The sequence below is a fragment of the Oncorhynchus clarkii genome, chromosome 12 (assembly GCF_045791955.1).
Source record: "Oncorhynchus clarkii lewisi isolate Uvic-CL-2024 chromosome 12, UVic_Ocla_1.0, whole genome shotgun sequence".
Classification (NCBI taxonomy): Eukaryota; Metazoa; Chordata; class Actinopteri; order Salmoniformes; family Salmonidae; genus Oncorhynchus; species Oncorhynchus clarkii.
The window spans coordinates 90,741,621-90,756,954 of NC_092158.1; the positions used below are offsets into that span (position 1 = coordinate 90,741,621).

Consider the following 15,334-nt stretch of genomic DNA (forward strand, 5'->3'; position numbering starts at 1 on the left):
CTGCCTGTTTTCACATCTACTACATTGTTTGGTGACTTTCTATAATAAAGGTTTTCTAGGTTCTTTAGATTCAGGTTTGGGCAGCAATAGTCACCTGAACTAGCTGCTTCATATCCCATTCAGAAACTATTACAATATGGTATAGTAGTGAAATGTTTTTGTTCCAGGTAGCCTAGTGGTTAGAGACATGTGGCCTAGTGGTTAGAGCGTTGGACTAGTGACCGGAAGGTTGCAAGTTCAAATCCCTGAGCTGACATGGTACAAATCTGTCGTTCTGCCCCTGAACAGGCAGTTAACCCACTGTTCCTAGGCCATCATTGAACATTTGTTCTTAACTGACTTGCCTAGTTAAAGGTAATTATTATTATTTTTAATCAATCTTAGTTGGACCAACAGAACACCTTAAATGCCTTGGCACACATACTGTACACAATCCATGTCTCAATTCTCTGAAGGCTTAAAAATCCTTCTTTAACCTGTCTCCTCCCCTTCATCTACACTGAAGTGGATTTAACAAGTGACATCAATAAGGGATCATAGCTTTCACCACACAGGTAGACCTATTTATTACTGTAGGAACATTCATAGCTGTAATTCAATCACAGACGGACACAATGTCACACGGCAATATGAATAACAGCTTTACTTGGTATAAAGAATTTGAAATACAGTTGACCATAGATTAACACACAGGGTCACATAGAATGTCAGAAATGCTACATTTTCAAAAAGCCACGATGCTACAATAAAAACAAAGCAGTGAACAACACAAGACAATCCTGAGACATAATACACTGAACTACAGTCTGGTAAGATGTACAGTCACTAGGAAGACTATAAGGTTGTTGAGATGAAGACGCTGACTATAGTAACACTGAACTACAGTCAATATGTATATAACATGTCATTATAAAAGGAGGGCTTTTTACTAAGCTAACAGAACACTGGTACAATATTCAAACAAGAAAACTAAAAAGTGGGTCTGAACCTCTCATCCTGTTTCTTCAGCCACACCCATCCAACCACCCACCCCTCCCCCTATTTAACAGTCTGATGGCCTGGAGATAAAAGCTGTCCTGTCTCTCTGTCCCGGCTTTGATGCACCTGTACTGTCTCCGCCTTCTACATGGTAGCGAGGTGAACAGGTCGTGGCTCGGGTGGCTGAGATCCTTGATCATCTTCTTGGCCTTCCTGTGACACCGGGTGCTGTAGATGTCCTGGAGGGCAGGCAGTATGTCCCTGGTGACGTGTTTGTTGAGGTTATTTTCCTCGCACCACTTCGCCAGAGCTCTCTGATTGATTGAGAGATTCAAGGAGCTATTATCATTGATTCGAAGCATTAAATATTTACATTCATGCACTTTGAAATTAATTTAGTAACTGTTGGAAAAACATGGAACTGCGGGGCACTACCACAGCCAAGGATTTTGAGTTGAGGCCATTCCTTCACTGAATCTGTGAGCTGTCAATCATTTAACCTGGGAAGGAAAGAAGGGAAGTGGATCTAAGTCCTCATACAGCAGCATAGACATATAGGGGTCGTATTCACTAGACATCAAAGAGAAGAACACGGAACAAAACGGGCAGGAACTACCTGAACTTATCCAATAAGAAACTAGCATGTGTTGAATATGACCTGGTGTCTGGATGTCTACAATGGCTTACTGATCACTATATCAGTGTGCTCATGAACCTGATCAGTAAAACTCACCGCAGTCTCTCCAGTGTATAGAGGGGATCCTCTTGTACAGAAGAGAGCAGCTTTACTCCAGAGTCTCCTGGAGTATTTCCACTCAGGTCCAGCTCCTTCAGGTGGGAGGGGTTTGACCTCAGAGCTGAAGCAAGAGAAGCACAGCCTTTCCCTGTGATGCTGCAGCCTGCCAGCCTGTGGAAAGTGAGGCAGATAAGTGTAATTTTAATTTCATATGTTGAACCTTTTATTGAATTGAAATGAACACAACTAAACTGATCAATTTTGTCAAATAATGGACTGGTGCCCCGATTCATAATTTCATGTGATAATTGTACATACTCCATGACACATCTATACAAACTGCTGACAAAATGTATGCTACATCAGAGACCAAGGCCAAGATCAAATAAAATGGTATTTGTCACATGCTTCTTAAACAACAGGTGTAGACTAACAGTGAAATGCTAATTTATGGGTCCTTTTCCAAAAATTCAGTGTTAAAGATAAAAATTGAAATAGTGACAAGAGGAATTCAATCCAAGGCGTTATAGGGCAGCAACTGGACAGTCGACAATACTGACAACATTTTGCCAACACTTGTAGAGATCCCATTCACTGTAAATGTAGCGCATGTCAACTCAGGCATAATTTACCTTTGTGACTTTTAATGTCGGCTGTCCAGTGCACCGCATTGGATTAAATCCCAGGCACAAGTGAAACGTAAGTAAAACTCATTGGCTCAGCCTTCAACACCATAGTACCCTCCAAGCTTATCATTAAGCTCAGGGATCTGGGTCTGAACCCCGCCCAGTGCATCTGGGTCCTGGACTTCCTGTCAGTCGTCCCCAGCTGGTGAAGGTAGGTAAAAGACGCCTCCACTGTGCTGATCAACACTGGGGCCCCACAAGGGTGCGTGCTCAGCCCCCTCTGTACTTCCTGTTCACCCATGACTGCGTGGCCACGCCTCCAACTCAATCATCAAATTTGCAGACGTCACAACAGTAGTAGGCCTGATTACCAACAACGACGAGACGGCCCTCTGAGTGTGGTGTCAGGAAAATAACCACTCACCCCCCCCATCTAAAACACTCACAAACCTTTACAGATGCACAATCGTGAGCATCCTGTCGGGCTGTATCAGCTCCTGGTACGACAACTGCACCGCCCTCAAGACCGCAAGACTCTCCAGAGGGTAGTGCGGTCTGCACAACGCATCACCGGGGGCAAACTAACTGCCCTCCAGGACACCTACAGAACCCGATGTCACGGAATGGCCAAAAAGATCATCGAGGACAACAACCACCCAAGCCACTGCCTGTTCACCCCGCTATCATCCAGGCGAGGTCAGTACAGGTGCATCAAAGCTGGGACCGAGAGACTGAAAAACAGCTTCTATCTCAAGGCCATCAGACTGTTAAACAGCCATCACTTATATAGAGAGGCTGCTGCCAACATACAGACTCAAATCTCTGGCCACTTAAATACATTTAATAAAAGGTATCACTCGTCACTTTAAATAACGCCACTTTGATAATGTATACATATTCTACATACTCATCTCATATATACAGTTGAAGTTGGAAGTTTATATACACCATAGCCAAATACATTTGAACTCAGTTTTTCACAATTCCTGACATTTAATCCTAATAAAAATTCCCTGTCTTTGGTCAGTTAGAATCACCACTTTATTGTAGGAATGTGAAATGTCAGAATAATAGTAGAGAGAATGATTTATTTCAGCTTTTATTTCTTTCATCACATTCCCAGTGGGTCGGAAGTTTACATACACTCAATTAGTATTTGGTAGCATTGCCTTTAAATTGTTTAACTTGGGTCAAACGGGTCCACAAGCTTCCCACAATAAGTTGGGTGAATGTTGTCCCATTCCTCCTGACAGAGCTGGTGTAACTGAGTCAGGTTTGTAGGCCTCCTTGCTTGCACACGCTTTTTCAGTTCTGCCCGCAAACTTTCTATAGGATTGAAGTCAAAGCTTTGTGATGGTGACTCCAATACCTTGACTTTGTTGTCCTTAAGCCATTTTGCCACAACTTTGGAAGTATGCTTGGGGTCATTGTCCATTCGGAAGACCCATTTGCAGCCAAGCTTTAACTTCCTGACTGATGTCTTGAGATGTTTCTTCAATATATCCACATAATTTTCCTAACTCATGATGCCATCTATTTTGTGAAGTGCACCAGTACCTCCTGCAGAAAAGCACCCCCACAACATGATGTTGCCACCACCGTGCTTCACGGTTGGGATGGTGTTCTTCGGCATGCAAGCAGCCCCCTTTTTCCTCCAAACATAACGATGGTCATTACGGCCAAACAGTTCTATTTTTGTTTCATCAGACCAGAGGACGTTTCTCCAAAAAGTACGATCTTTGTCCGCGTGTGCAGTTGCAAACCGTTGTCTGGGTTTTTTATGGCGGTTTTGGAGCAGTGGATTATTCCTTGCTGAGTGGCCTTTCAGGTTATGTCGATATAGGACTTGTTTTACTGTGGATACAGATCATTTTCTAGCTGTTTCCTCCAGCATCTTCACAAGGTCCTTTGCTGTTGTTCTAGGATTGATTTGCACTTTTCGCACCAAAGTACGTTCATCTCTAGGAGACAGAACGCGTCTCCTTCCTGAGCGGTACGGAGGCTGCGTGGTCCTGTGGTGTTTTTACTTGCTTACTATTGTTTGTACAGATGAACGTGGTACCTTCAGGCGTTTGGAAATTGCTCCCGATGAGGAACCAGAATTGTGGAGGTCTACCATTTCTTTTGATTTTCCCATGATGTCAAGCAAAGGGGCACTGAGTTTGAAGGTAGTCCTTGAAATACATCCACAGGTAAACCTCCAATTGACTCAAATGATGTCAATTAGCCTATCAAAGCTTCTAAAGCCATGACATAATTTTCTGGAATTTTCCAGGCTGTTTAAAGGCACAGTCAACTTAGTGTATTTAAACTTCTGACCCACTGGAATTGTGATACAGTGAATTATAAGTTAAATAATCTGTCTGTAAACAATTGTTGAAAAAATTACTTGTATCATGCACAAAGTAGATGTCCTAACCGACTTGCCAAAACTATAGTTTGTTAACTTTGTTAAGGAATGTGTGGAGTGGTTGAAAAACGAGTTTTAATGATTTTAACCTAAGTGTATGTAAACTTCCGACTTCAACTGTATATACTGTATTCTATACAATCTACTGCATCTTGCCTATGCCGCACGGCCATCACTCATCCATAGTCTTATTCATCCCTTTACATTTGTGTATAAGGTAGTTGTTGTGAATTTGTTTGATTACTTGTTAGATATTACTGCATTGTCGGGAACTAGAAGCACAAAAATTTAGCAACATTCGCATTAACATCTGCTAACCATGTGTATGTGACCAATACAATTTGACATACTGTCCATAACGTCTATACATCCCATCACATATACCAGTGGAGGCTGCTGAGGGGAGGACGGCTCATAATAACGTCTATACATCCCATCACATATACCTGTGGAGGCTGCTGAGGGGAGGACGGCTCATAATAACGTCTATACATCCCATCACATATACCTGTGGAGGCTGCTGAGGGGAGGACAGCTCATAATAACGTCTATACATCCCATCACATATACCAGTGGAGGCTGCTGAGGGGAGGACGGCTCATAATAACGTCTATACATCCCATCACATATACCAGTGGAGGCTGCTGAGGGGAGGACGGCTCATAATAACGTCTATACATCCCATCACATATACCTGTGGAGGCTGCTGAGGGGAGGACAGCTCATAATAACGTCTATACATCCCATCACATATACCAGTGGAGGCTGCTGAGGGGAGGACGGCTCATAATAACGTCTATACATCCCATCACATATACCAGTGGAGGCTGCTGAGGGGAGGACGGCTCATAATAACGTCTATACATCCCATCACATATACCTGTGGAGGCTGCTGAGGGGAGGACGGCTCATAATAACGTCTATACATCCCATCACATATACCTGTGGAGGCTGCTGAGGGGAGGACGGCTCATAATAACGTCTATACATCCCATCACATATACCGGTGGAGGCTGCTGAGGGGAGGACGGCTCATAATAACGTCTATACATCCCATCACATATACCTGTGGAGGCTGCTGAGGGGAGGACGGCTGATAATAACGTCTATACATCCCATCACATATACCTGTGGAGGCTGCTGAGGGGAGGACGGCTCATAATAACGTCTATACATCCCATCACATATACCAGTGGAGGCTGCTGAGGGGAGGACGGCTCATAATAACGTCTATACATCCCATCACATATACCTGTGGAGGCTGCTGAGGGGAGGACGGCTCATAATAACGTCTATACATCCCATCACATATACCTGTGGAGGCTGCTGAGGGGAGGACGGCTCATAATAACGTCTATACATCCCATCACATATACCTGTGGAGGCTGCTGAGGGGAGGACGGCTCATAATAACGTCTATACATCCCATCACATATACCTGTGGAGGCTGCTGAGGGGAGGACAGCTCATAATAACGTCTATACATCCCATCACATATACCAGTGGAGGCTGCTGAGGGGAGGACGGCTCATAATAACGTCTATACATCCCATCACATATACCTGTGGAGGCTGCTGAGGGGAGGACGGCTCATAATAACGTCTATACATCCCATCACATATACCTGTGGAGGCTGCTGAGGGGAGGACGGCTCATAATAACGTCTATACATCCCATCACATATACCAGTGGAGGCTGCTGAGGGGAGGACGGCTCATAATAACGTCTATACATCCCATCACATATACCTGTGGAGGCTGCTGAGGGGAGGACGGCTCATAATAACGTCTATACATCCCATCACATATACCTGTGGAGGCTGCTGAGGGGAGGACAGCTCATAATAACGTCTATACATCCCATCACATATACCAGTGGAGGCTGCTGAGGGAGGACGGCTCATAATAACGTCTATACATCCCATCACATATACCTGTGGAGGCTGCTGAGGGGAGGACAGCTCATAATAACATCTATACATCCCATCACATATACCTGTGGAGGCTGCTGAGGGGAGGACGGCTCATAATAACGTCTATACATCCCATCACATATACCTGTGGAGGCTGCTGAGGGGAGGACGGCTCATAATAACATCTATACATCCCATCACATATACCTGTGGAGGCTGCTGAGGGGAGGACGGCTCATAATAACGTCTATACATCCCATCACATATACCTGTGGAGGCTGCTGAGGGGAGGACAGCTCATAATAACGTCTATACATCCCATCACATATACCAGTGGAGGCTGCTGAGGGGAGGACGGCTCATAATAACGTCTATACATCCCATCACATATACCAGTGGAGGCTGCTGAGGGGAGGACGGCTCATAATAACGTCTATACATCCCATCACATATACCTGTGGAGGCTGCTGAGGGGAGGACGGCTCATAATAACGTCTATACATCCCATCACATATACCGGTGGAGGCTGCTGAGGGGAGGACGGCTCATAATAATGGCTGAAACGGAGCAAATAGAATGGCACAAGACACCTGGAAACCATGGAAACCATGTGTTTGATGTGTTTGATACTATTCCACCGATTCCGCTCCAGTCATTACCATGGGCCCGTCCTCCCCAATTCAGGTACCACCAACCTCCTGTGACATACACACATACATGCATTCATATTATTTATTTTCCGGACTCCAACATTGCTCCTACTAATATTTATATATTTCTTGATTCTATTTTTTTTTTTTTAGATGTGTGTGTGTGTGTGTGTGTGTGTGTGTGTGTGTGTGTGTGTGTGTGTGTGTGTGTGTGTATTGTTGTGAATTGTTAGATATTATTGCACTGTAAGAGGACCTGTCACGTCCTGACCATAAAGAACTCTTATTTTCTATGGTCGAGTAGGTCAGGGGGTGACTGGGTTTTTTTCTAGTTATTATTTTCTATGTGCGGTTCTAGTTTAGTTTTTCTATGTTTGGGTGTTTGGTATGATTCCCAATTCGAGGCAGCTGGCTATCGTTGTCTCTAATTGGGGATCATATTAAGTAGTATTTTTCCACCTGTGTTTTATGGGATATTGTTTTGAGATAGTGTGTATTTTGAGTTAGTGCATGTAGCATCTCTGTAGTCAAGGTTAGTTTATTGTTTATTTGTTTATGTCTCTGCTTAGTTTCACTTTCAAATAAATATTATGTGGAACTCAACATTCGCTGCGCCTTGGTCCGTTTCTACAAACGAACGTGACAGGACCTCAATGGGAATTAGTCCCAGACTGTATTGTGTTATCCTCCATGATTTAACAATGGAAATAAGTCCCAGACTGTATTGTGTGTTATCCTCCATGACTTAACAATGGAAATAAGTCCCCGACTTTATTGTGTGTTATCCTCCATGATTTAACAATGGAAATAAGTCCCAGACTGTATTGTGTGTTATCCTCCATGACTTAACAATGGAAATAAGTCCCAGACTGTATTGTGTGTTATCCTCCATGACTTAACAATGGAAATAAGTCCCAGACTGTATTGTGTGTTATCCTCCATGACTTAACAATGGAAATAAGTCCCAGACTGTATTGTGTGTTATCCTCCATGACTTAACAATGGAAATAAGTCCCAGACTGTATTGTGTGTTATCCTCCATGACTTAACAATGGAAATAAGTCCCAACCTTTATTGTGTGTTATCCTCCATGATTTAACAATGGGAATTAGTCCCAGGCTGTATTGTGTGTTATCCTCCATGACTTAACAATGGAAATAAGTCCCAGACTGTATTGTGTGTTATCCTCCATGACTTAACAATGGAAATAAGTCCCAGACTTTATTGTGTGTTATCCTCCATGATTTAACAATGGAAATAAGTCCCAGACTGTATTGTGTGTTATCCTCCATGATTTTACTCATGAGCATGTATGGCTTTTTCAAGTGCTTTGTGTGCTTGTTTTTAAAAATGCATAAACGTAACTAAGTTGGAGCTAGGAACACAAGACTTTCGCTATACCCGCAATAACATCTGATAAATATGTGTATGCGACCAATACAATTAGATTTGATTTTATGGGGGATAGTTTTACCTCAGTGTCTCCAAATTACATTGTGGATTCTCAAGTCCAGCACAGATGAATCTCACTCCTGAATCCTGGAGTTCATTTGCTCCCAGGTCTAGCTCTCTCAAACTTGAGGTGTTTGAGCTGAGAGTTGAAGCCAGCACCTCACAGGATTTCTCAGTTAGGTTGCAATCATTCAACCTGGAGAGATGATGCAGCTAAGTAATCCACACAAATCTATAACTACATTTACAACATGAAGAATATACATCTTCATATCTCCAACATCCACTTCAATTTGCAGTGGAGACAGTCACAAAGTCACTCACTTCAATGTCTCCAGTTTACAGTGTGGATCCTCCAGTCCAGCAGAGAGCAGCTTCACTCCTGAATCCTGGAGTTTATTGCCACTCATGTCCAGCACTCTCAGACAGCATGAATTGGATTTGAGAACAGAAGCCAGTGCCTCAAAGCTTTTCTTGGTGAGTTTACATTCGTTCAGCCTGTGGAAAAAAAGAAACATCTCAAGAAACACAGGTGCCAACAAAAAAATCTCCCCTTAAGGACTGAGTTGTCAGCCTAACTAGTCATTCAAACTGATGTTCATTATTATGTTACATTAGCATGCTGTCTGGAATGTAATTTGACTAATCACTTACAGGACTGTTCTAGAGGATCTGACAACTGGGAGAAGTTTGAGAAGAGCCGCATCTGATCTGATGTATTTCTTCAGGTCAAACACACCCAGCTTCTCAGAGGTCAGCAACATGAAGACCAGAGCTGACCACTGTCCAGATGAGAGTTTAGATTTTGAGAGACTTCCTGATCTCAGGTAGCTTTGGATCTCCTCCACTAGAGAATGATCATTCAGTTCATTCAGACAGTGGAACAGATTGATACACCTCTCCAGGGGGAGGTTCTTCCTGATCTTCTCCTTGATGTACTTGACTGTTTTCTTGTTGCTCTGTGATCTGCTTCCTGTCTGTGTCAGTAGGCCTTGTAGGAGATGCTGATTGGACTGCAGTGAAAGGCCTAGAAGGAAGCGGAGGAAAAGGTCCAGGTGGCCATTTTCAAACTGCAAGGCCTTGTCCACTGCATCGTGGTATAGTTTGTTTTTGCGGAGGGATTTCTCTTTAGCCATCAGATTGTTGTTGTCGTTAGTGAACATGAGGAACACATATAGTGCAGCCATAAACCCCTGGATACTCAGATGTACAAAGCAGTACACCTTCATCTGGTTAAGCCCAGACTCTTCTCTGAAGATCTGAGTGCACACTCCAGAATACACAGATGCATCCTTGATGTAAATGCCACACTCCCTCAGGTCTTCCTCGTAGAATATCAGATGGCCTTTTTCTAGCTGTTGAAAAGCCAGCTTTCCCAGTGCCTGAATCATCTCTTTATCCCAGTGAGAATCGTTGCCATGCTCTACAGGATATTTCTGACTCCTCAGTTTTGAATGGAAGATCATGAGGTGAGCGTACATTTGAGTCAGATTCTTGGGGATCTCTTGACTCTCTGCTTCAACCAATAGTCTCTCTAGGACAGTGGCTGAAATCCAACAGAAGACGGGAATGTGGCACATGATGTGGAGGCTCCTTGACGTCTTTATGTGTGAGATGATTCTGCTGGCCAGGTCCTCCTCAGAGATTCTCTTCCTGAAGTATTCCTCCTTCTGTAGGTCATTGAACCCTCGTACCTCTGTCACCTGGTGAACACACTCAGGAGGGATCTGATTGGTTGCTGCAGGTCGGGTGGTTATCCAAATGTGAGCAGAGGGAAGCAGATTCCCTTTAATGAGGTTTGTCAGCAACACATCCACTGAAGTTGACTCTGTGACATCACAGCAGATCTTATTATTCTGGAAGTCCAGAGGAAGGCGACATTCATCCAGACCATCAAAAACAAACACAATATTTTTGTTTTCTGAGATTTCTGATTCTTTTGTTTCTTTAAAGGAGTGATGAAGTAGTTCTATCAGACTTAGATTTTTATCTCTCATCAAGTTCAGATCCCGAAAAGGAAGTGGGAAGATGATCTGGATGTCTTGATTTGCTTTTCCTTCAGCCCAGTCCAACATGAACTTCAGCACAGACACTGTTTTTCCAATGCCAGCAACTCCCCTTGTCAGCACTGTTCTGATAAGCTTGTCTTGTCCAGGTAAGGGTTTGAAGATGTCATTGAGTTGGATTGATGTCTCTTGTTCTACTGGAAACCTGCATGCTGTCTCAATCTGTCTTACCTCATGTTCATAATTAATCTCTCCACTTCCAGCTTGTGTGATGTAGAGCTCTGTGTTGATGTTGTTAAGAGTTGTCGTTTTGGCTTGATCCTCAAAGCCTTCAAATAAAGAATATGCCCTATTCTTCAAGTAGGATTTCATTTTCTCCTGGATTTCTGTCTTAGTGGATATGGTTATGTACCTATATGTGGAAAAGAAAGATGTTCCTTGTTGAATTGAATTACATTTATTTGGGTAAAAAAAAATATATATATATATATAACCTAGATGTGATCAACGATGAAACAGTACAGGGTTTTCGACATCAGTACAGGGTTTGACATCCTAGAGTTAGCTCGGCTAAGATTAAATCACAAAATGTAGTGCATTTACTGGGTGACAACGCACTCCGCATCTCCTGATAGTTACACTAAATCTTGGGTACAGTTTCACTATTATAGTCATTATGCTATTTGTTTTTACATTTATAGTATAATGTCACACTGAATGATGGTGTCAGGTAAACAATTCAAATCCTAAAACAAGCTAAATGAGGCATCCTGAATGATGAACTGGATGCTATTATCTGAAAATGCACAGAGTAAAGGTCCTAGATGTCATCAGACACATGGCTGGTGAATATAATTAGTAGAAAACCGGTAGGATGCAGTGTAAACTGCGATCACTCACACTTTGTCATCAGTAGGGACTCTGGGTTGGTGATCCATTGACTGGTCATTCTCCTCAGAGATACTGCTGGGTACAAATGAGCACAGAGAGCAATAACATCAGTCTTCATCTATACAGAAGATGGTAAATAAAAGGAAAAGCCATCATCAAACACCATGTTATGTCTCAGTTCACCTTTGCCCAGTGGATAATTCTCCATCCCTGAAGAGAATATTTAGTCCCAATGACTTGTCACTCTTCATTGAGACACAGCTTGGTGCAGGTGAAACTGGTCGGTCTGTCTTGATCCTGTTAAAAGCCACATGAGCAGAAATAATTAACCTTCCCTCAGAACCCCCACAGAAGAAACCAGAAAAAAACATTATATATCTGAAACACAAGGTCTCACCTTTGCTCAGTGGAAAAGTCTCCCTCCCTGAAGTGAATAGGAGGTCGCATAGACCTGTCACTCTTCAAGGAGACACAGCTAGGTACAGGTGAGACTGGTCTGTCTGTCTTGATCCTGTATAAAGCAGGATGTGAGTTTACAACATACACTCTTAGAAAAAAAGGTTATTCGGCTGTCCCCATAGGATAACCCTTTGAAGAACCCTTTGTGGTTCCAGGTAGAACTGTTTTTGGTTACAGGTAGAACACTTTTGGGTTAATTGTAGAACCCTCTGTGGATTGGGTTCTGGATAGAACCCCCAAATATTCTACCTTGAAGCAAAAGGATTTCTCCCTGGAACCACAAAGGGTTCTACTATGGGGACAGCTGAAGAGCACCTTTTCTCTAAGTGAGTAGGAGAGTTTGAACACATCTCAGATTCTTGTAACTGTCCTTGTTATGGTTACTTATATTTGTCTTCAGTCTAAATGCTCATAACAACTAGTTACAGGTTAGTGATATAGTAAATGTATCCAACAAAATGCCTGATTCACTTGATCTATTGCATGAAATAAAGACAAATCATAACAATACTGACTTGTTAGATAGTTGTTACAAACTCTCAACTCCTTCACACCTATTTGATGATCTTACCTCTTAAGTTCACTATCAGTGTCCTGTTCTGTAGGAAAACTCCTTTTAGGGGACAACGCTCCCTCACTCCCTGAGGGACTCATTCTAGAAGCAGTGACTTCTTCTTCAGTCTTTTTACAGATACTAGAAGGAGGGCCTCCCCTCTCTTCTTTCTCCCCAGAGAGACTCATTCTAGAGGGAGTGCTTTTCTCCTATTTCTTCCCAGAGAGACTCATTTTGACTCCTTATAAACCCTGTTATATAAGGAGGTGGAGCTTCTTTGTCATTCAACAAGAGTCTTTCAACATCCAACTGTCATTTGGCAGAAGCATTCTGCAAATAAGCATTTTTCTTTGTTTATGATTTCATTATAGGACAACAAAGCAAAACATGGAGCAACGACTTTGATGCTGATAGCCTGATAGCCTGAGGAAACCTAAGGAGAGAATATTCCAGAAAATATATCAGTTTTGAATCCCAGCCCGAGTGAAATGTAAGTTAAACTTACCTCAGTGTCTCCAATTTACATAGCAGATTCCAGGGGTGCCACTTTTGTTTTAGAAGTGGTGGGGACATAACCTTGCGAGGGTCTGGGGGAGAATGCACAATTTTTTTGGCCATCTAAAGCTAATTTCCTGCATTTCTACACAATCCAATATGCTGTCTCTATTTAGAACAAAAAGTCAGCAAAAATGCCCTAAGTCATCAAGCTAAGTAAGAGATCATTATTACATATGTTTAAAAGACTGACTGAACAAAGGTTCAATAATATATATTGTGTTGCACCTTTAACCAAGAGCCTAACAAATGAACAACTCTTACAGATATACAACAACAACAAATCCTCTATCAGATTTCAGCCAGGCCGACCAGCCAGCCCGACCAGCCAGACCAGCCAGACCGACCAGCAGACCTACCAGCCAGACCGACCAGCCGACCCGACCAGCCAGACCGACCAGCCAGCCAGCCAGACCGACCAGCCAGCCCGACCAGCCAGACCGACCAACCAGCCCGACCAGCCAAACCGACCAGCCAGCCCGACCAGCCAGACCGACCAGCCAAACCGACCAGCCAGCCCGACCAGCCAGACCGACCAGCCAGACCGACCCCCACCTGTCTAGTCAATAACTCAACTCTCCCAAAACAATTTCCTTCACACCTTACATTTCTTTAATTCCCAAGGGAAAGGTTTGGAAACAAAAAACTAAAACAAAAAACCCCACATACACCTTAAATATACATTAACACACAGAAACAGCAAATCCTCCATATAATTAATCGCATAGGACTAATAGTACTGTAGAGCTATTTTTATTTGCACACAATATAGCTGGGTCACCCCGACCTGTCCCTAGGGGTCCACAGCCCTGTAGCGTCCCAACCCAACACATCCCACTCAGCTTTAGGATCTAAGTGAAACAGTCATTATTGGTTTTCGGGTGTGTTAGGCCAGAGTGACAACCCACAGGACGGCAGACCCCCAGGGCCAGGACTGAGCAGCCCAGCAGCTAGGGATTACCTGAATGCGTATTTCCCCTCATGTGGCATGTTTTCACTACAGACCCCTTTAGTCGTACTGTATTCCATATAAGGCATCCAGATCTTATGAACGTTGCCCAGTATACCCTTAACTGGTAATAAATTAAATCTAGTGATACATAACTTGACATTGTAGGAGGATAACCAGCCTTCCAATTAATGGCAATGCATTTCATAGCCGCTATAAATGCTTGGTTACACAGTTTCTCCAGATAACAGTCTCCAGTATCAACATTTCCAAGCAAACAAAAACAGGGAGAAGGGAGAATCTGTAGACATGCTGAGATAAAAGAACATGCGCTTTGCCAGAATTCATCCAGCCTTCACAAAACCATAACATATATGCAGATATGCCCCCTTGTGTTTTACACCTCCAGCAGAGGAATTCCACTGTCATATAGTACGTTCTATGGATGGTCTGAAACTTCACTAATGTATGTCTGAGATGATATGAACCTGACGGGGCATTCACACATATCTGTATCCAGTCATCATCATCAATAGCATCTCGCAGGTCTTCCTCACATGTTTGTTTAACATGTTTTGTGTCATCCGGAAAAGCCTCTATCAACCCTTGATACAGTTTGGAAATCAACTTGAGGTTTGTCAGACAGCCTTAAAATATAATATGGCTTGTCCAGTGTTTGCTGCACAGAGAGAACAAAGTATTGTATCTGCACTAATTCACTTCACCTTTGTCACCAACTAGTCTTCCCTGGCTGCCTGACACTGCTGAGACCCCTGTCACTGTCTGATCTGTGGTGGCATATTTCAGCTTTACCAAATGAGGAGCGTTACAAACTACACACCAGTCAGAGTTATACTTAAACTACATCTTTAATAATAATAATAATAAGCTTTGCAATAGCATTTGACTTTCAACAATTCCCTATTTCTAATGAACCGTTGAGAAGTACCACCAGAAAATTAAAAATATCTTCTATAGCCAAGATACACCCCTCTCAACTTACACTGACGAACCACAGATCTTAGGAACAAGCACAGAGCAGTTCTCTTTCCAAGGAAATTAACTTCCTGAATAGGCCTGTGATTAGAGAACAGGGTTTTGTTCTTTCTGGATTCCATTAGAATGACATCACAGAGAAAGGGACAGGACAACAACTC

The 15,334-nt window shown here is 42.9% G+C and overlaps 1 protein-coding gene across 1 annotated transcript; it reads right to left on the reverse strand.

Moving 5' to 3' along the window:
• Positions 1-613: 613 nt before the first annotated feature.
• Positions 614-12,861, reverse strand: LOC139421607 (NLR family CARD domain-containing protein 3-like). Its single transcript, XM_071172666.1, has 7 exons — positions 12,692-12,861; positions 11,845-11,958; positions 11,671-11,736; positions 9,419-11,182; positions 9,089-9,262; positions 1,712-1,885; positions 614-1,478 (listed from the first exon to the last, which is right to left on the reverse strand). The coding sequence occupies exons 1-7, from the start codon at positions 12,859-12,861 to the stop codon at positions 1,466-1,468; spliced, it is 2,475 nt and encodes an 824-aa protein (XP_071028767.1). The 3' UTR covers positions 614-1,465.
• Between the last annotated feature and the right edge of the window lie 2,473 nt (positions 12,862-15,334).

Bases quoted from the DNA above. Each gene is read 5' to 3' on its own strand.
- LOC139421607 (XM_071172666.1), bottom strand. From the start codon at position 12,861: ATGAGTCTCTCTGGGGAGAAAGAAGAGAGGGGAGGCCCTCCTTCTAGT. The intron at 11,959-12,691 runs GTAAGATCATCA...GGCTTTTAACAG, and splicing joins ACTGATAGTGAACTTAAGAG to GATCAAGACAGACCGACCAG. The intron at 9,263-9,418 runs GTAAGTGATTAG...TTTTTTCCACAG, and splicing joins AGATCCTCTAGAACAGTCCT to GCTGAACGAATGTAAACTCA.